The sequence below is a fragment of the Dryas octopetala genome, chromosome 5 (genome assembly GCF_963921425.1).
Source record: "Dryas octopetala chromosome 5, drDryOcto1.1, whole genome shotgun sequence".
In the NCBI taxonomy this organism is placed as follows: Eukaryota; Viridiplantae; Streptophyta; class Magnoliopsida; order Rosales; family Rosaceae; genus Dryas; species Dryas octopetala.
Window position 1 is genome coordinate 3,778,948 of NC_141370.1, and position 23,217 is coordinate 3,802,164.

General features: G+C 34.2%; 1 protein-coding gene and 3 pseudogenes across 1 annotated transcript; 3 read left to right on the top strand and 1 right to left on the bottom strand.

The window, feature by feature from the left end:
• The first annotated feature begins 132 nt into the window (after nt 1–132).
• LOC147283619 (5S ribosomal RNA) lies at nt 133–250 on the top strand (annotated as a pseudogene).
• Nucleotides 251–2,085: 1,835 nt separating this feature from the next.
• LOC147283620 (Putative membrane lipoprotein) lies at nt 2,086–2,550 on the bottom strand. Its single transcript, XM_086245550.1, has one exon. It carries the CDS (start codon nt 2,548–2,550, stop codon nt 2,086–2,088), a length of 465 nt encoding a protein of 154 aa, XP_086101676.1.
• A 9,503-nt stretch (nt 2,551–12,053) lies between these two features.
• LOC147283621 (uncharacterized) lies at nt 12,054–14,998 on the top strand (annotated as a pseudogene).
• A 1,195-nt stretch (nt 14,999–16,193) lies between these two features.
• Nucleotides 16,194–21,895, top strand: LOC147283622 (uncharacterized; annotated as a pseudogene).
• Nucleotides 21,896–23,217: the final 1,322 nt, after the last annotated feature.

Consider the following 23,217-nt stretch of genomic DNA (forward strand, 5'->3'; position numbering starts at 1 on the left):
AAAAAATTTTGGTGACTAGTAAGAACTTGAAGGAACGTACAAACCAAATTGTTACTCTTGATCTTGACCTAAAAAAAAAACCAAATGTATATAATGAAGAGAAAATGGGACTATTATAGAGATAAGTGTACTGGGTGCGATCATATCAGCACTAATGCAACGGATCTCATCAGAACTCCGTAGTTAAGCGTGTTTGGACGAGAGTAGTACTAAGATGGATAACCTCCTGGAAGTCCTCGTGTTGCACCTCTATCTTTGAATTGGTCAAAAAAAAGTGTATTATTTCATTGGGATCAAACCCCTTTCTATACTGATTACAAAAGTAGTAGAAAATGGAAGGTTACATAGTCAACTAATCAACCATAGTAAAGTGTGTACAATTACATAATCATAGGTACAATCTCCTCTAATTACCAACTTGATTAAAGAACATTCACTATTTATATCGCTTTCTCTTGAATGTCCGCAACGGAAAAAGAGTATAACTTCATATTAAATCATTTATAATTTGATATGATGTTTGACGGGCATAATGTCTGCTTCATTAAAACCTTACTATAAAAAACCCTATTCGATCAAAACATAGTCAAAGAAAATACCCATTGATAATTGCAGACTTTAATTTGATTATTTCTTGGTCTTACCAATGTTCTTGTATATCATCTTTTGGAAAGTGAACTTTGTAGTGCTTGTATGAAACATCTTTTGACGGTATCAGTAGGTAATAATGTATGTTTGTCATTATCTATTTGTATATATACCTATTACGTTAGAATAATACCAAAAACAATCTAGGCAATTTTTCTCTAAGGCATTCACTGCATAAAACAATTAAAAATATTTTCATATATTCTATATTATAGGTAATGATGCCATCAAGATAATAATATAAAGGAATTGACAGATTACCTTTATACCAAAATATTCTATATATACAAAAATATTTGTTGCATTGGAAAGCTTGTATTGTATAACTAGTCATTCATATAAATTTTTGTTTATTTGAGGGTAATGGGCTCTTTAGAAGTGCTAATTAAATTCATAACTTGTTGAACAAGTGATTGGGTTTTGAGTGCAGAGAATTCCTAAACCCTAGAATTCTCGATACACTTTGAGTATTGTATTAATCTATTTGTAATAGTCTATTACAAGAGTCATATATAATGGAAATAACTATTTGAATACATTATAAGACATGCAAGTGATATATCAGCAATAAAATAATGATGCAGCTGAAGATACTTTTGAATTCGAATCAGGTGATAAGGAGGAGTCTTGATCTTTAGCAACATTGTTAATTAAGCTTCGAAATCAAATGAAGTTACTCATTGAGGCAATTTATATACCACATTATATGTTGCTTTATATTAAAATTGGGTACATACTTTGATTAATGAATTAACATAGGAGAATAGATGGCAATGAAAAATCTCCTCTTAGATTAAGAAGATCGAAAAAATCTCTCATGTATCCAAGGAAAAGTATATTGGTTGAGCAAATGGGGTATCTATCGATTTGTTATAAAATTTAATTAATTCTTACCGTTTATATATAATTGGTTACCATGCATATATATTGTACGTTCTTGCAAAGACATGGACATAAACTGCTCACAGATGAGGCTGAATGTTTCTGAAAATTCAGAATTTCTAATTATGCGGATTTGATACGTATATAGATGTAATTTGCATGCATGTTTAATTCAAACTTGATGCAAGCTAGAGTAGTTGGTAGTTAGGATCAGAGATATATATTCACCAAATTAATATTGTAATCAATATAGATATAGTCATGAAATTTTGTATATATATATATATATGCATGTATGTAGTGGGGAAACTTGAAATAGCTAGAGACTACAAATCTATCAAGAAAATTAAGGAATAGCTAGCTTCCCTGGTGAAAGGTATTGATATCCTTTGCTCAATGAATTTCTCCTTATCAAATATCCGGCCAGTTTTTAACTGGTCGATCGACTCGCGATCTAATCGATCATATGTGTGAAGCAGCTGCTTGATCTCAATTGTCCACAGCGCTATATGCATGGTTATAATTATGTATTTAGCGCTGCGGACAATTGATTAATTAAGACGCAATTGATGTGGCCAAAGGCTTTTCACTCTCATGAGATGCATTGCTTAACAACGAGTTACTTCGTTTTACAACCTTTTCTTCCTGTTCACCATGACCATCTCTCTGTTCTCCGGCAGCCATTGCAGCACCAGTGGCATCAATATCGACAGGTGCAGCCCCATTACTGGCCACATTATTCCCGGCCGTTTTGGCAACATTTGCAAAACCAGCACTACCTCCTCCTCCTCTAAATCCACAAGCCCGAGATATGACTCGATAAATGCATGTGAGGAACCAAAAAAACCATGGAATACAAACCAATGCCACTCCAGCAATGAGAAACCAACTAGATCTGTGATGTGTTTCAGGTAGGATCAAGTACATCAAAAGGAAGCCACCTCCGGCCACAACAACCACACATAACATGCAAGAAACGAGCCATATGAATGAACGACCTTCGGCACCTGATAAAGGCATTAGTAATACTAGCAGCCAAAAAGAATGTCAATGATTGGAAACCTTGAACAGCAATTCATCTATTAATATTTCATCCTCCATTTTGTTCATCTGATCTGGACAAGGGTCATCCATGAGAGATAGCCTGCGCAGCGTGCAAATGTTGTTGCATTGAGGCCACAGACAGGGTTTTCATATGGTAATGGACATATTCAAAAGTTGTTTACGTAAAACATGCATAGTTTTTATCAAAACAAACCCACACCCACACGGCCCGGAGAGAGAGAGAGAGAGAGAGAGAGAGAGAGAGAGAGAGAGAGAGGTTCAATTTGTACTTTGCAATTTGTTATTAGGGTTAATTGGATCTCAAACCCTCCAACTCTTTTTTTTTTTTTTTAATTGCAATCCATTGACTTTTTAGTTGGTAGACTAATTAGAAACCTGAATCATCTCCTAAAACTCCTTAATCTTCTAACCTAGTCAATTTTTTTAATTATAGAGTGACATGTGTCTTTCATAACATTATAAGATTCACACTCATTTAGAGTAATAATTTCAAATAAAATATTAAAAATAGAAAACGTGTGTAATCAAAAGTTCTGTTGGACTCTCTCTCTCTCTCTCTCCCCATAAAATCTCTCGTTTTCCCTTCTCTCTAGTATGCAAAGTCTTCATATGAAACTGAAACTGTCAGGCACCACTCTCTTGACCGCTTAGAACAACTCAAACAGTTGTTTAATTTTGTATCTTCTCAAATCTATATTTTCTCTGCTTCAATCTCTTGAATTGAATTCGACTGATTGATAAATATTGATACCTTAAATTGTTGTAAAATCAATATTTTGAGTTAGAAAGATCAATCTCCACCTTCTCTCTCTTTTGAGGAAGACTGGAAATTAAATAGAGAGATGCCAAAACAAGAAGAGGTTTGAGAGAGGATAAGAGTCTTTCTTTGTATTTGGTGGTTCTCGGGGGAAATAATTTCCATGATTTTGAAGTACAAAATTTGAAAGACTAAGATCTATTTAGGCCTCACCAAAAAGCCAAAGGCCCGAAGCCCGCCCGGCCCATTAGGCCCGAAGCCCGATTTGGCCCGAAAATTGGGCCGGCCCGGCCCGACCCGAAAGTCTCTTGGGTTGGGCTTGGGCCATCCCCTTGAAGCCCATGGGCCGCCCGAAGCCCGCCCGTTTAGGCCCGCCCAAAGCCCGGCCCAAAGCCCAATTTGGAAATCATAACATATTTAATAGATTTTTTGTTTGTTTACTATAATAAATTATTAATATGCTTATTAAGTTATTATATAATACTATAATGTTAGTAAATAGTAATAGTGTAAACTATGTAATACCATAAATAATAAAGTAATAAACTTTTAAAATTATATACAACATTACAAGTATAATAAAATATAAATGTATATGTGTATATACAACTTTTATAATACAAGTATAATTAAAGTTATTAAACCACAATTGTCATTTCATTAATTCAACGATCTGAACCGTTCATTTTCTATTTTCATAGTCAAAGATCATCCTTACAAAAAATCGGCTAAATCGGAATTCATCTACCCATTCGATTATCATTAGAAAAACCACGATCGTTCATTAATTCGACCACCGTTACATTTAGAAAAATCACTTTTACATTTTCGATTAAGCTAATTTTTTGCAAGAATTCTCTTTGAGTGGAGAACTAAAACTTGAACGGTTCGGATCGTTGAAAACAAGATCGATATGTGAGCTTCTACATATAAATACACTTTAAGAGTATAATTCTAATAATTTTCCCGTTGAAACCTTATTGTTTCCATAATTATGAAGACCACAACGTGATTTCAACAATCTGACCTGTTCATTTTCTATATTCATAGTCAAAGATCATTAGTACAAAAAATCGGCTAAATCGAAATTCATCTACCCATTCGATGATCATTAGAAAAACCACGATCGTTCATTAATTTGACCACCATCATGTCACTTTTACATCTCCGATTGAGCTAATTTTTTGCACAAATTATCTTTGAGTGAGGAACTAAAATTTGAACGGTTTGGATCGTTGACTACACAATTGCATCATTTGTTTATAAAAATATGTAATAAAATATATAATAATATATATGTACATTTATGTTTTATTATAGTTGTAAACTTGTAATGTTGTATATAATTTTAAAAGTTTATTATTTATGGTATTACAATATTACTAACATAATAGTATTATATAATAACTTAATAAGTATATTAATAATTTATTGAAGTAAATAAACGAAAGAGCTATTAAATATGTTATGATTCACAAACTTGACAAATAAACTAGTCAGCTCAGTTGGTTGAGAGTTGAAGCTTGTTATGTGAGGTCTCATGTTCAAATCACAATATAGCCAAAATCCTTTTTTTTTTTTTTGAAGATATATATGTGTCTAAATAGGCTTTGGGCCCATTTTGGGCCGCCCCTTCGGGCCTAGCCCGGCCCGGCCCTCCAAGCCCGCAAGCCAAAGCCCGATGGGCGGGCCTTGGGCTTGTATATTAAAGCCCAAGCCCGGCCCGAAAGCCCTATTGGGCTTCTATAATTCAAGCCCGAGCCCGGCCGGAACCCAAAAAATTTGGGCCGGGCTAGCCCGGCCCGGCCCATTGCCGACCCCTAGATCTATTGCATTTATATTTAATAAATCAACCAGGGTGCTTAAATGGTGTCCCTTTCTTTTAAGTTCAGTCTTTTTATATATGTTTGTTTTTCTTCTTTTAATCTACAAAAACATTTGTAGAATTATATAATTTTCTTTTGGGTGCCGCTATTTGGACCCAATTTTTATATTAGTAGCCCCAACACATTAAACCCACATTTTTTTAAAAAAATATTAAAACTTATTAGGATACCCAACATGTTTTCCTAAACTACGTACCCTTACTAAAACCCAACAACTAAACTCAACATAACACCTATATATCAATTCTATTTAGGCTGAATGGCACAAATGTCATCGAAACTTTGAGGCTTGTGCGTAAATGTCATTCAATCTTTCAATTGTGACAATTTGTCATCCAATCTTTCAAAATTGTGCAAATTTGTCATCTGCCGTCAATTTCATCCATTAGTTAAAATTAGGGGTATTTTCGTCAATTCATCTAAAAAAATATTTAATAAATCTATAAAATATATTTTTTTTTTTTGCAAAAACATATCTTCTCTCTCTCTCTCTCTCTCTCTCTCTCTCTCTCTTATGTCTCTCTTGGCCAGTGGCTGGGTGGGTGGTGGTGGAAAGAGAAGGAGAAAGGGGAAGAGGGAAAGGTGGGTGGCGCGGGGGTGAGTGTGTAGGGAGAGGGGGAGCCGGGGGGTGTTGCTGGGAGAGGGGGCTTCGGGGGGGGGGGGGTGCAATGGAGCTGGCTGGGCGGGGCTGGGGCTAGGATAGGTGTTCGGGTGAAGGGGGTAGGTCGGGTGAGGGGGCCGGGTAGGTCGGGTGAGGGGGTTGAAGGGCTATAGGTGAGTTGAGTGGAGGGGCTGGGGGAGGGGTGGAGAAGAAGAATGTTCTGTTTTTGTATTAATTATATTTAAATAAAAAATTTATTTAAAATTTAGATTTAACAGAATATTCTAATTTAACAGAAATTATGACAACATATAGCAAATTTGCATAGTTTTGAAAGATTGGATGGCAAATTGTCGCAATTGAAAGATTAGATGACATTTACGCACAAGCCTCATAGTTTGGATGACATTTATGCAATTCGGCCTTCTATTTAATATACCTAACAAACGCATACCCAATTGAAAAAAATAAAAATAAAAAACAAACACATGAACAACACTTGAAAGTTTAGTAGTGTCTCTGATAACCAACACTTGAACCATTTAACTAAATTGTATTATTGTCTTTTGTTGGGTTTGAGACCCTTTTTGGTTGAGGTAGAGGTGGATGTTGGACATTAAAGTGTTTTCTACAAGTTTTGCAAGTATGAGTTAGTCCAATTTCAAGAGAGGTTTTGCCAAAATTTTGATAGAATTTCTTTGGTATTGGACCCCACAGGATCAGTTTGGGTTCTAGGATGGAATATGGGGACGGTCCTGTCAATAATAAAAAAAAATTGGGTGAGTTATATATAAATTTTTGGGCTAAATTTTGAGTTAAGGACAAAAAAATTGGGCTAAAACTCAATAAATTGGACTAAATAACTCTTAATTGGGTGGGCTACATATATATATATATATAAACTTTTACGCTAAAACATACATAATATTGGTATTTTACACAAAAGCTACCTAAGCTACAACCCATGGTAGCATGTAATGTAGTTCTGAGCCCATGCATGTTGGCTGGAGCATTTGCAATCGGATCGACTTTGTCAATTTCTTTATATCAATGCATGTAACAATTGACTTACAATTTGTGCAAGTGATTGATCACTTGAACTTTAAGTTCACATCTATTTTTGCGAGGATCAAGCATATATAATGAAAATGCATCCCATAAATTTCACGTCATTCCCCAAGAATCGGCATATTTCTCCACCTAATTGTATCACCCTTTATGGTTCAATATATCATATTTTCATCAAAAAATTTCATATGATCAAAAGATCATTGAGCCATTTACTCGTTTTTCACTATCATTATTAGTATATAATTCCTCCAAGATCCACAGCTTAAGAAGGGATCTTAACATCAATGATCCATAAAAGATAGTTGGCATTAAAATTAAACTTGACAAGATTCATCATTTGAAAATGTGATCCAATATGGATTTGATATATATACATAACTTTAAGTTCAAGATTCAGAATTTTTATCACTTCAATGAGCCTCAAAATTGTAGACTATTTCGCATATCATAGATCGAACAATTGGTACTTGATAATTTTATCCATAGATATAGAACTTTAGGGCCCGGTTGGTATCCTATTTGAAAACAATTTTTCATTTTTAAAACTCAGAAATCATCTTTAAGTTTTAAAAACGCATTTCGTTGCCAATATTCAAAAATAAATATTTAAAAATAATTAAAAAACATGAGGTTTCCTAAAAATGATAAAACATCGTTTTTGTCATTTTTTTTATCAGACCTCCTCGACCTAACTCTAGATCTTACTCTCGATGCCCTTGATCTAGCTCTTGCCTTAGCCTCATCTCTCTCTCCCCTCGACCTAAATATTGTTTGTTTACTGAGAAAATCAAAATGTAAGAAATCATTTTGATTCTTTGCTCATTTTTGTGCTCATTCTTTCTAAACCTGGACGATTTGTTGGTTATCTCTTTACAATTGAGTCGTTTGGTTAGTTATTTCTCTATGCTTGCAGTCTCTTCCATTTCAAAGATCAAGGTAAATAGATTTTCACCTTGAGATTGAGTTTTGGGTTTTCTTTTGTGTATTAATTTTGGTTGTAATTTTCTGATCTAGGTTTTTTGAGACAATGAATTAGTGGGGTTTTCGTTTTCTTTTTCATTTGGTCACTACAGGAAAAAAGTCTTTGGGCGACGAACTCAAATCGTCCCCCAAAGTGACTTTAGGCGACAAAATTTAAGATTCATCGTCTTGACTAGTACTTTTTTTATATGAGATCAAATTAAAACAAAAGGTTATTTTAATTTTCTAGAAATTAGTTTGGAAATTCCAATTTTCTAGAAAATACTAAACGTCAATTTGATAATTTAATCCCATATAGAAATAGTAGTAGTCAAGACGAGTCCGTAGGAATTTTTGAAATTTTTTTTCTGTGTCTCGAACTATTTTTGACGAATTTTCAAAATGTGTCTAGGGTGTTAAGACATATTTGCAATTGAAAAAATGGTATTTTAAACAGAAATAAGACAAAAGTGGACGAAAGGACCAAATTGATGTTTAGTGGCAAAGATAAGAGATGACATTGAGTGATTGCACTTTAGGGACCAAATTGATTTTTTGGTGAAACTTGAGTGACTATTTATGATAAAAAGCTTTTATATATGTAGAAGCTCACATCTTGATCATCTTTCTAACGATCCAAACCGTTCATTTTTTAGTTCCATACTCAAAGATCATCCATGTAAAAAATTAGCTTAATCGGAAATGTAGAAGTTAGGTAACAGTGGTCAAACCTATGAACAATCGTAGTTTTTCTAATGATAATCAAACGGGTAAATGAATTCTGATTTGGCCGAGTTTTTGCATGGATGATCTTTTAGTGAGGAACTAGAAAATGAACGGCTCCAATCGTTGAAATCACGTTATGGTCTTCACAATTATTGAAACGACAGGATTTTAAAGAAAAAGTTAATAGAATTATACTCTTCAAGTGTATTTATACGTAGAAGCTCACATGTCAATAATGTTGCCAACGATCCGAACTGTTCATTTTTTAGTTTCTCACTCAAAGATCATCTCTGCAAAAATTTAGTTCAATCGGAAATGTAGAAGTAAGGTAACGGTGGTCGAATTTATAAACGATCGTAGTTTTTCTAATGATAATCGAACTAGTAGATGAATTCTGATTTGGTCGATTTTTTGCAGGGATGATATTTGAGTGAGGAACTAGAAAATGAATGGCGCCGATCGTCGAAATCACGTTGTGGTCTTCACAATTATTAAAACGACAAGGTTTAAACGAATTTGTTAATAAAATTATACTCTTCAAATATATTTATATGTAGAAGATCACATCTTGATCGTTTTTCCAACGATCTAAACCATTCTTTTTTTAGTTTTCATATCAAAGATCATCCCTTCAAAAAAGTAGCTCAATCAGAGATGTAGAATTTAGGTAACGGAGGTTGAACGTATGAACGATTGTGGTTTTTCTTATGATAATCGAATGAGTAAATGAATTCTGATTTGGCCGATTATTTGCAGAAATGATCTTTGAGTATGAACATAGAAATGAATGGGTTCGATTGTTGAAATTACGTTGTGGTCTTCACAATTATTGAAATGACATGGTTTCAATGAAAAAGTTAATAGAATTATACTCTTCAAATGTATTTATATATAGAAGCTCACATCTTGATCGTGTTTCCAACGATCCGAACCGTTCATTTTTCATTTTCTCAATAAAAAATTATCCCTGAAAAAATTTAGCTCAATCGGAGATGTAGAAGTAATGTAACGGTGTTCGAACTTATGAACGATTGTGGTTAAATAAAAAAACCTTAGGTAACGAAATTACAATTTTGTCTCCCAAAACTGCTTTGGGTGATGAAATCTAGATTTTGTCTTCTAAGGAACTTTTTGGAGACGAAATGATTTCGTCATCTAAGGTGTAAAAAAATTGACGGTTAATTCCCGCAAAAAATTTCACACTCAAGGAGACAAAGTGCGTTTCGTTGCTTAAAGAAGCCTTAGGTGACGAAATTCACATTTTGTCACCTAAATGGACCTTTAGGCAACGAAATGAACTTTGTCTCTTAAAGTCTAGAAATTTTTTTTTTAACTAAACCCCCCAAAACCCCTTTTCAGTTCTTCTTCTTCCTCCCTCTCTCCTGCAGACCCCCTCTCCCCTCTCTTCCCTTACCCCAACCCAGCAAAACCCAAACCCGATCGCCGCCCGACCCTAACCCAGACCGCCACCCACTCTCTCTCAGCTGCCTCACTCTTTCTCAGCTACCGCACTCTCTCTCCCCGCCACTCTTCTCTCTCTCTCTCTCTCTCTCCCACTCAGTTTCTCTCTCATCTCTCCCCATCACCCCCTTCCCTCTCTGCCTCTCCTCTTTCTCTCTACCAGTGAAACCACCCAACCCATCCACATCACCATCAAAACCACCCACATCACCACCGAAACCCACAACCCAACCCGCCCTGCCCCACCTAACCCCAAAACCCACCCAGCCCCACACTTTCTCTCTCATCTCTCTCGAATTTGGGTTTTTTTGTGTGTGGTAATTTTCTGATTTTTTTTTTTTGCATTTTTTTATTGTTTTATGCTTTTTGGTATTTATCATAATTTGTGGGGTTTTAATTTCCTTGATTGATTTGCAGGAATATTCTCGAGTACCAGGAAAATATTGATTTGAGGAATTGCGGAGTTGTTAATGGCATAATTGTTTAATTTTTTTAAATTGCAAAATTTAGACTAATTATAAAATTTGGGTTATAAAATTTAAATATAAAATAATTAGATAATTGTTAAATTTAGATTAATGGCAAAATTAGATTAATTATAAAATTTAGATTAATTGCAAAATTAGATTTATTAATATATTATTAATTATATAATTTAGTTGTATTTTGAAATTTATTTTATACGGAGGAAGACGATGGAGTGAGGTCCCAATGACGTAGTCCAACCCTTGAATATTGGGAGCCCTTCTGTGCCACGGAGTGTTCGTCGATCTCACCGCTACGGTCATGTCACTGCTTCTGCTTCATCCACTACGGCTATGACGAGGGGACCATGTAGTGGGTTGAAGTCCTCTTGGATTGTGCGCACCACTGGGGTGCGGATTCCAATATCCCAGACATTGACGACCGTTAGACTCCAACAAGCACAGTTTGTTCTCGCACGAACTGGGGGGCGATTGTCCGTGCCGAGTGCCCTTTGGTTGCAATCACTTGGAACAAACTGCTAAAAGAGACCTAAAACAAAGTGATATGCTCTATCTCAGTAAGTATAGCTCGATAGTTAATACAAAATGATGAATTTGATCATTTGTAACAATTTAATATTCTTTTCAGGTAAACGTTTTATCATTTTAAGACTTTAAAAAACCGATTATTCTTTTGTTCTTCTATTATTGTATATACACTAACACATTTACAATTTGCCTAATATTTAATAGAAGAAGTCGGTTGTCAACGTCACGAACCGGAAAGGGAAGCCGTTTAACCATCATAGTGGTCTGACGCCCATCTCATATCGAGTGGAGTCACGACGTCGGATACGTCATTATTTAATTTAATACATATATATTCTTTAGTATTGTTTGGGGACAAAAAAACTTTTTTGATCCCTATACTATGGATGAGTCGCACTTTGGTTGTCGTCATTTTCAATTTGAATTTTTTAAGGACCGTGTTTTCATAATGTCGCAATCATGTCCAATTCGTCAAAATCGAGATGAAAAATGACAATGTGACACCACCTAATCGGCTCTGAAGTAGATGATTTTTACGGATTGGACTTGATTGCGACATTGATGGAACTACAGTTCTTGAAAAATTCAAATTGAAATGACGGAGACCAAAGTGCGACTCATCCATAGTACAGGGACCAAAAACGTCTTTTGGCCTTGTTTGGGTCTTTGATAACATTATTTTCTTTTTCAGGGTAGGTCGCAATTTCCGGAGATAGACACTTTTGGGGATATCTATGCACATCCCGGCTGTGATGCGGCCAAGGCACGTACTACATGTTAGTTTTTTATATTTTAATTTTTTTTACAATTTTTTATATTTATATTTAATTTCCTAATTGGTTACTTGTGTATATAACATTTTGAAGGATGAGATGGTGGCCAACTCGAGAAGATATTTGGAGAGCTTGGCCGAGCAGCACCCTCCGGATACTCCGTTGGAGTTGATCCCAGTACCCGATCCTGATGTCGGCCTTCGTATTATGATGGACTCATTGGGTGTTAGACCCGGTAGGGAAATACGCGACATGAGATATGGGCTAATTCGTGACGTTCGGGCCTCCTCTTCTTCGTCTCCGTCTTCTTCTCAGCCATCTACAGTCTTCGCGGGGCTGTCTACTCAAGTGCAGAAATTGCAAGAGGACCTATGTTCCGAGAGAGCGGAGAAGGAGGAGTTGTACGCCGTGCTAACCAAGGCGTTACCTACGTTTGTCCAGCCACCGTCCCATCATCAGCCGCCGCCAAACATAGATGATGATGCTACTAGTTTAGGATAGATTAACCACTAGGGTCATTTTGTATAATTTGATCTAGAAATAATTATGGAATGCTAATATGAATTTTTTGCTATTTCGTGTTAGTATAAATTTATTAAAAAAAAAATTGCTTAAAAAATAAAAAAAATTATTAAATACACTTTGGGTAACGAAATCAAGAATTCGTCGCCTAAAGTACCTTTGGGAAATGAACAAATGCGTCGCCCAAGGTATCTTTGGCGACAAATCATGAATTCGTCACCTAAAGTACCTTTGGGAGACGAACAAATGCGTCACCCAAGGTATCTTTAGGCGACGAATCAAGACTTTGTCGCCTAAATTACCTTTGAGAGACGAATAAATACGTCGCCTAAGATATCTTTAGGTGACGAAGTCATGATTCGTCGCCTAAAGTACCTTTGAGAGACGAACCAAATTAGTTGCCCAAAGGTACTCATAGGTGACGAAATCGCCTAAGGTCTTGAGCGACGAGCCTTGGGCGATGGACCCCTCGACGGAATCGTGTTTTGGGTGACGAAATGATTTCTTCGCCTAAGGTCTTTTTTTTTTTTTTTTTTTTTTTGTAGTGGGTTATGTTTTGGTTACTAGGTATAGAAAATTGTCCATTGCCTTATTCCAATTTGATTGTTGTGTATATGTAATTATCCATTACCTTGTGTTATTTTTTTTTTTGTCTCAAATAATGTCTACATGATTCTGTTTTAGGCGGCTCAAGGAGCCAATTACTGGTGATTTGAATTTCAGCAAATTTGAAGGTGAGATATACAAATCTGCTTGTGTCAATTTTATGGTTTTTATTATTATTTCTAGTTTTACTCCTTTATGCTTTTAGTATAAATTTTTTTTATGAATACATACCGTCATTTGTTTGAAAATTGAAAGATGTTATTAATTAGCTCATGTCAATGTGTTTTCCCTTAAAAATAAGTATATGAATGTCACACACGTACACACAGAGGCAATTGGGTTTGGTAGTTAATTTGATGCTAGGTGATGAAGTCTCCAACATCTGAGGAGGCAATTTTTATTAATTTGATGGCGCTATTAATATATTGGAGTGTGATCTGATTCTTTTCAACTCTTATTCTCACATAATTATGTTTTATAATTATGTTTGTTATTAGGCTATTGAGTGTACGAGATAGCTTCAAAATCGGACCTTGACATTGATGATACGGCTTTATGGCCACCTTTTATTGAGGAGCACGTCATTCACTTATTGCATAAATCAGCAAAAAGGGCTTACAAACCTCAACTTTGGATAAGAATGAATGAGATGACATAGGAAATGTCATTTTTACTAAATTTGGTAAGAGATACTCTCGTGAGAAGATGAAGTTCAAATATAATAGATTGCGTAAATTACACCGTGAATTTGCAAAGCTTGTGGCTCATACGGGAATGGGGTGGGACCCGAATGCCAACACAGTTCAAGCATCTGAAGAGGTTTGGGCATCCTATATTAAGGTATGCATATATAAATTACCTTGCACTGTGTTTGCACTTGAGATTGAGGTACTTTTATTCTTGTTAAGGCTGAAAAGTATACACCAAAAAATTTGCATTTCTATCTGATAAATGATAATCTCATATGATACTAGCTAAGCATAATTAATTGAGTGAGCTATTTGGTGCTCCTGCTAGCTAGCTACTAGGTTATTTGAATTGTGTTTTTGGAACTTCATCAATTTGTACATATGATTGCTAGCTAGCTACTATGTGATACTATTATTATGATCGGACCATATTTTTTGGCCAAGTCTGTTAAGGAATGATGTGGTAAAGAGCCAACTAACTGATGCAAGTTTCCAATAAAAAGTAGCTTCCATGGCCCTGGGGGCAACTTAAGAACATCAACCGGATGATTATGAGAATGGGGACTTTCCATCTTTTCCAATATTTAACTAGGATAACTAGGACGACGTACAAGAGAATAAGTAAAGAAAGCAAGGGAATGAATTTGGATTATGAGCTAGATGGATGGCAAAGGTACAATTGTTGTTCCTACTAGCTAGCTGGATCAATGTTTCTTAAAACCATTAAATTGATGCTTGATATATATATATATATATCCAAGGGCTTCTGTTTGGCGAATTAGAAATCAACTAGCTAGCAATAGTACATATTTAATTAGAATTAGTTGATATAAGAATATCTTTGTTTTTTTTTTTTCTTATGCTTCAATTTCCTTTTATGAATGTGACAGTAGGTTACTTGGACATGTTAATCTGCACAACCCCTTTAACATGATTAAATGGTTTCCTCTTAGCATGAAAAACAGAACCGCTATACCATGATTATATATATGCTTGTCCCTTTTTTTATATATGCTTTCTCTATTATTATATAATTATAATCTTTCTTTTGGTATTTGCTTTTTATTTACATATTTATATTGTGTATTGTTTCAACTTTACAAAAAAACAAGTTTGCGAGCCGTTTTCGAAAAAAAGGATGTCCACATTATCATGTACGTGCTTAGTGAGATTTTCAACAACACCACTGCCACTGGACAAATGTCTCATGCATATACTCATTCTCCTCCAAATTCTGATGATGAGAGAGATTTAGAGACTGACTTTCTTACTTCTGGGGCACACATTGAAAGTGGGAAAGGAGCTTATAGTGAGGGAGATGAAGCTACTATATACTAACACACACACATTAAAAGTGGACAATGTTTATAGCATAGTTTGGAAGTACCACATGTAGGGTCACAAGTCTAAGCCCAATCTTGGAGCTTGAAGAATTACAAAGAAGAAGGCCGGTTTCTTGGTGGCCTAGGCCCATATGATGAAGGCATACCCAACTTGCCCAGGCAAGCAAGGATGCCTCGGCGAACAAAACTCACTGCAAAACCATGCCAAGAGAATCCTTGAAGAACATAAAGAATGAATCCACTGGGGTGACGACACGCGTTTCGTAAAAGCTGTCAAAAGCTGTCATGGGTCACGGGTGCCAAGATCCTAGGTTACTTCAGAAGCATACACTTGTCAGCAATCCCAAGGAGAGAGGCTAGGGTTTTTGGGCCGCACCCTGCTATAAATATCATGCTAAAAGAAGAAATCCGAACCTGTACACACACAGCCCTGAAAAATCTGCATACACTGCAAATTATCTCTGACATGTCCTAAGTCATATTTTTGATTTGTCTAGATCTTAGAACTTTGTCTCTACAAATTCTTTGTTTAGTTTTCGTTTATTTAGGTTATTGTACGTTACCTAAGTTTGGTCATTACTTGCACTTATTTCTACAAGTATTTATTTTCATCTTTAATGTATTCTGCTTTTGGGATTTGAAGATAATCAAGGTGAGATCTATTACTTATGAATCATTAGCTATTATTATTTCACGTTATCATTATTGTTGGTATTTCTTTTGGTTATCCATTCATTTCTATGGCTAGATTTGTAGTGCAAACCACTAATGTTTGTCAGCCAAGCTTGAATGAGATTAGATTCGTCATTTTCTCTAGCTAAGATCCATTTTTCTTATTTAAGTCCAATTACCTTAAGCCTAACGGTCAACACCTTCGAATTCACAAACACTATTACTATCAGATCTGAGCATTGAAAAGTCCTGGAATGCCTATGCAAAGAAAAGAACCATTAGCTAAGTTGGATTCCTTAGTTTGAACCATCGTTTGATCCACTTTTACGTATATTTTATTTTATTCTATCTTATTGATCATTTTGTAATCGTCCAAGCATGAACTTTCTTGGTGGCACTCCTTATTTCCAAAACGAACCAATGTATGGATCAAATCTCAGCCTTACACGTGGAAAGAGCATTTTTTACCATAACAAGTCAGTCAATGGATACACGGATGAAGCAAATAAATGCAGTAAATGGAAAAGGATGAAGCAATGTAAGAGATACACAGATTTTATATCCAATGAATGTTGTCACCACTCTACCTACCTACATTAACTTCAACCCACCCAAAAAGATCTTAGCTCTCTTTCTAGTCCATAGCTGAATCTCACCAAGCTCTCTTATTGATCAGCTGTTGAATGACACATTTGAAGGCTAGCTATTGAAACTTGCCTAACTTCAATTTCTCAAGAAACCCAGGTTTGACCCCAACTAATTTCTCTAATAACTAGATGACCTTATTATTTAAAAAGAGAGAGAGGTTCTATTATGCTTTCCTATAGGGATTTTGAGGGAAAAGAAAAAGAGCAAGTATAAGGTTTTTCTTACTAGTGTAACTGTATAATAACTAAACATAAATGGTTTGGGGAAAGTAATTAAATATTAGCTAGCTTCGCAATGATTTTCTGGAAAATGCATAATCTAGCTGATAAGAGTTGTAGCTTCTGTGATCTCTTGTTATGAGAATGGCAAGTAATGATGTGTAATCGGGTTACTTTATTGATGATCTTATCAAGTTACAATACTGCTTGATTCTTCAATAACACATGTTTATATATAACTAGCTTATTTGTGTGTGTTTATTATAGGATGAACCGAAATGAAATTGATAATGATGATTCATGTTTTGAAAGTGATTCATCGACTGATTTAGAGAATTCACTTGGAGAGTGGCTCGTAATTACAAATCTACATGAATATCACTCACGTTTAAGTAAAGAGTCGTGCAGGACTTCACAACTATCATGTCGTCAATATGTGATAAAGTTGTTGAATGAGCATTCTGATAGGTTATTTTATTTAGTAAGAATGAACAAAGATACATTTGTGAACTTGTGCTCAATATTAAGGGGGTCAGATTTTTTACAATATATAGATTAGCTAGTTTGTTTCGAGGAGGCATTGTGTATGTTTTTGTATACTATTAGTCATACAGTTCACAATAGGGTGGTTGCTGAGACATTTCAACATTCTAAGGAGACCATATCAAGACAATTTAAGAGAGTTCTCAAAGCAATATGTCGACTTGGCGCTCATATAATTCAACCTGGAAATATGGATGAGACTCCTTCAGAGATCATGGGAAATCCCAAGTATTATCCATGGTTTGAGGTATTAAATTCTATTAGTATGAGTATATAATACAAATTTTAGTACTAAATCTAATATAACAGTGATTAAGAATTGTCACTTGGTAGAATTGTATTGGGATAATTGATGGAACACATATCATTGCATGGACACCTACATCGAAGGAAATCCCATATCGAGGTAGAAAAGTGCAGGTGACACAAAATGTTATGTGTGCATGTTCCTTTGACATGTTGTTCACGTTTGTCTACACGGGATGGAATGAACGACTAATGACTCAAGAGTGCTGATGGATGCAATAAATAAAGAAGAGAACTGGTTTCCATTGCCTATGGAAGGTATAAAGTCATTCAAATACGTTTAAATTATTTTAACATAATATATATAATAAATTTTAATAGTAAAATAATTAATTGCATTGTTCTTCAATAGGAAAATATTATGTTGTTGATTCCGAATACACAAATATGCCTGAATTTCTCACACCATATCGTGGACATCGTTATCATTTGTGTGATTATAGAGGAAGGAACAGACAACCAAGAGGCTCAATGAAATTATTCAATTATAGGCACTCGTCACTACGTAACGTACGTTATTGAACGGTGTTTCAGATTGCTTAAGGCTTGTTTTCCTATTCTGAAGTTAATGCCCAATTATCCACTTAGGAAACAACAACTCATTTTTATTGCATGTTGCACATTGCACAACTTCATTAGACTACAATCAAGGGGTGATAAAATGTTTCATCAATACCAAGCTGAAGACCTTGATGTGGTAGATGAAGAAAGCTCGAGGGCAAGTCAAGATGGGGCAAACATGGACTTGAATGAGGAAAATCAAATGAGTGATATTAGAGATCACATAGCTGGGACTATGTGGCTGGACTATGTTAATAATCGGTCTTAGTATTTGTATTAATTTAAACTTTTTGTTATCTTGGATGTTTGAATGATTCTTGAATTAGTGTTAATTTGAAGTAAAATTTGTATTATTTTGAATGATTCTTGAATATGTGCTATGAAATTTTGTTATCGGTCTTAGGTTACGGAGCTTGTGTATAGAGTCTCAGGTCTTGGGTCTCGGGTCCAGGATCCTGGGCTTCGGTTCTCGAATCTAGGGTCTCGAGGGTTGGGTATTGAGTCTTTGGTTCAAACTGTAAGTCTAAATCTTTATATATACAACATATTGAAAAAAAAAAAAAAAAAAAAACATATTTTTTTTAAAATATCAACCAAACAAGTTTTCAAAAATCTTAAATTTAAAAACAGTTTTAAGTTTCATACCAAACAAGTTTTCAAATTTAAAAAACTAGATTTAAAATCTCACATTTTAAAAATGGATCCATTTTTTTGGAATTGGATACCAAACGCAGCCTTAGGTTCTAACAAATCCCTAACTTTGTTTATTTATGGAACTTCTGGCTCCCATAGAAAATTAAGAAATTAACTTCAAGTTCTTGATTGAACTTTATGTTCCAATTTAATTGTGTATTGTGCATATGCTACTAGTAGGGATGGCAAAAAAAAAACCATGGATTTGGGTATCCGTGGTTACCTAAACTGAATGGGTGGATATGGGGAGAAAATTTGGGTATGGGTATGGATTTGGGGATTTTTTGAAAATACCCAATCGGGTATGGGCGGGGATGGTATTGCAATCCCCATCCCCAAACCCACCCGAATTAAATATATATATATATTTTATAATATTATTAATATAAAATATATTATAATATTTTCATTTTGTATAATATTTTATATTACCAATATATAAATATATATATAACTAGTTTTGGACTATCTTTTCCTTTTGGTCTAAGTATGAATTTTTTTTTTTCCTTTAGCTATATTATGTGCATTTAAAGTAAAATTTATTTGTTTAAAAATAAAAAATAAAAAATAAAATGTTTTAACTAATGAAGCGGATTAAGGGATGGGGATCCCATTCCCGGCGGATATGGGTACGGGGAATCCCCGAATTCCCGAATTGAACAATCCGGGGATTGAGTGGATTATGGGGATTAAAAACAAATTCGGTTATGGATATGGATGTTGGATGGATATCCATCCCCACCCATCCCCATTGCCATTCCTAGCTACCAGAACTTTAGATTAATCTTGACAGAAAATATATTATGAACGTACTTCATGGTGTTCATATTTGATATAAATACCCAAAAATAATTTTTGGCTCGGGATTGACGATGATAGATTCATAGAAACTTTCGATCCCAATAGATATTTTGTAATACATGATTTTAGCATGAAATAAAAGAATTCATACATAAATATGATGTCAATTTAAACAAATATCATCAAAATTGAGCAAATATATTCTCTTGGTATTTGAAAATTAATTAACATCATGAATTTGAAACTTTATTCTTTTGGGTGATATAATATGGTTCTTTTAGAGCATTCAATTAGTTAGGGTTATAAGCACTGAAATTGTATTAGCTTTTAGTCAAACCATTAAATATCTATGTGCATTTCCATGTATTAATCAAAAAAATTTATTCCGATTTATCAAGGAACTTTAGTTCTGATTTAATAGAAGAACTTCAAGCCCCCTCTTATTGTATACAAACTGATATCTCTTGTCCCTAATTTAATTGTATAAGCATTGAGAATCTTCAAGGCTATTTAGATTTATAAGATTTGAAGATCTTTGTATAAGGTTTTTTTTTTTAATTGTGTAACTGTATAATAACTAGACATAAATGGTTTGAGGAAAGTAATTAAATATTAGCTAGCTCTCCAATGATTTGTTGGAAAATGCATAATCTAGCGAGCTTATAAGAGTTGTAGCTTATGTGATCTCTTGTTATGATAATGGCAAGTAATGATGTGTAATTAGGTTACTTTATTGTTAATCTTATCAAGTTCCAATACAGCTTGGTTCTTCAATAACACATGTTTATATATAAATAGCTTATTTGTGTGTGTTTATTATAAGATGAACCCAAATGAGATTGATAATGATGATTCAAGTTCTGAAAGTGATTCATCGACTGATTTAGAGGATTCAGTTGGAGAGTTGCTCGTAATTACAAATCTACATGAATATCACTCACGTTTAAGTAAAGAGTCGTATGGGACTTCACAACTATCATGTCGTCAATATGTGATAAAGTTGTTAAATGAGCATTCTGATAGGTTGTTTTATTTAGTAAGAATGAACAAAGATATATTTGTGAACTTGTGCTCGACATTAAGGGGTCAAATTTTTTACAAGATGATAGATTAGTTTGTTTCGAGAAGGCATTGTGTATGTTTTTGTATACTATTAGTCATACAGTTCACAATAGGGTGGTTGCTATGACATTTCAAAATTCTAAGGAGACTATATCAAGACAATTTAAGAGAGCTCTCAAAGCAATATGTCGACTTGGCGCTCATATAATTCAACCTGGAAATATGGATGAGACTCCTTCAGAGATCATGGGAAATCCCAAGTATTATCCATGGTTTGAGGTATTAAATTATATTAGTATTAGTATATAATACAAATTTTATAATTGTACTAAATCTAATATAGTTTGGTACTAACATTGATTACTTGAATTGTCACTTGGTAGAATTGCATTGGGGCAATTAATGGAACACATATCAGTGCATGGGCACCTGCATCGAAGGAAGTCCCATATCGAGGTAGAAAAGTGCAGGTGACACAAAATGTTATGTGTGCGTGTTCCTTTGACATGTTGTTCACATTTGTCTACACGGGATGGGAAGGAACGACAAATGACTCAAGAGCGTTGATGGATGCAATAAATAGAGAAGAGAACTGGTTTCCATTGCCTAAGGAAGGTATAAAGTCATTCAAATATGTTTAAATTATTTTAACATAATATATATAATATATTTTAATAGTAAAATAATTAATTACATTGTTCTTCAATAGGAAAATATTATGTTGTTGATTCCGGAAACGCAAATATGCATCATATCGTGGACAACGTTATCACTTGCGTGATTATAGAGGAAGAAACAGACAAGCAAGAGGACCAATGGAATTGTTCAATTATAGGCACTCATCAATGAACGGTGTTTCGGAGTGCTTAATGCCTAATTGTCCACTTAGAAAACAATGACTCATTCTTATTGCATGTTGAACATTGGACAACTTCATTAGACTATAATCAAGGGGTGATAGAATGTTTCATCAATACAGAATGTTTCATCAATATCAACCTGAAGACCTTAATGTAGTAGACGAAGAAAGCTCGGGGGCGAGTCAAGATGAGGCAAACATGGACTTGAATGAGGAAAATCAAATGAGTGATATTAGAGATCACATAGCTAGGGCTATGTGGCTAGACTATGTTAATAATTGGTCTTAGTATTTGTATTAATTTGAACTTTTTGTTATCTTGGATGTTTGAATGATTTTTGAATTTGTGTTAATTTGAAGGAAACTTTGTATTATTTTAAATGATTCTTGAATTTGTGCTATGAAATTTTGTTATTGGTCTTAGGTTACGGACCTTGTGTATAGAGCCTCAGGTCCTAGGTCTCAGGTCCAGGATCCTGGGCTTTGGTTTTCAAATCTTGGGTCTCGAGGGTTGAGTATTGAGTCTTGAGTTCAAACTCTAAGTCTAAATCCTTATACAAACAACAAATTGAAAAAAAAAAATGATTGTATAAAAATATCAACCAAACAAGTTTTTCAAAAATTTTAAAATTTAAAAGCAATTTTTAAGTTCCATACTAAACAAGTTTTCAAATTTTAAAAACTGGATTTATAATCTCACATTTTAAAAATGGATCCATGTTTTTTTTTTTTTTTTAATTGGATGCCAAATGCAGCCTTAGGTGCTAACAAATCCTTGAATTTGACTATTTATGGAACTTCTAGCTCCTATAGAAAATTAAGAAATTAACTTCACGTTCTTGATTGAACTTTATGTTCCAATTTAATTGTGTATTGTGTATATGCTACTAGTAGGGATGGCAAAAAAAAACCGTGGATTTGGGTACTTGTGGTTACCCAAAATGAACAGGGCGGATATGGGTATAGATTTAGGGATTTTTTTGAAAAAACTCAATCAGGTTTGAGCGGGGATGGTATTGCAATCCCCATCCCCTAACCCGCCTGAATTAAATATATATATTTTCATTTTTATTTTTATAATATTATTAATATAAAAATATATTATAATATTTTCATTTTGTATAATATTTTATATTACCAATATATATATATATAACTAGTTTTGGACTATCTTTTCATATAGCTATATTATCTGCATTTAAAGTAAAATTTATTTGTTAAAAAATAAAAAATAAAAAATAAAATATTTTAACTAATGGAGCGGATTAGGGGATGAGGATCCTATTCGCCGCGGATATGGGTACGGGGAGTCCCCAAATTGAACAATCAGGAGATTGGGTGGATATGAGGATTAGAAACAAATTCGGTTATGGATATGGATGTTGCATATCCATCCCCACCCATCCCCATTGCCATCCCTAGCTACCAGAACTTTAGATTAATCTTGACAGAAAATATATTACGAACTTCATGGTGTTCATATTTGATGTAAATACCTGAAAATAATTTTAGGCTCGGGATTGATGATGTATAGATTCATAGAAACTTTTGGTTCCAATAGATATTTTGTAATACATGATTTTAACATGAAATAATAGAATTCATGCATAAATATGATGTCAATTTAAATGAATATCATCAAAATTGAGCAAATATATTATCTTGGTATTTGCAAATTAATTAACATCACCAATTTGAAACTTTATTCTTTTGGGTGATATAATATGGCTCTTTTAGAGCATTCAATTAGTTAGGATTATAAGCACTGAAATTGTATTAGCTTTTAGTCAAACCATTAAATATCTATGTGCATTCCCATGTATTAATCAAAAAAATTTATTCCGATTTATC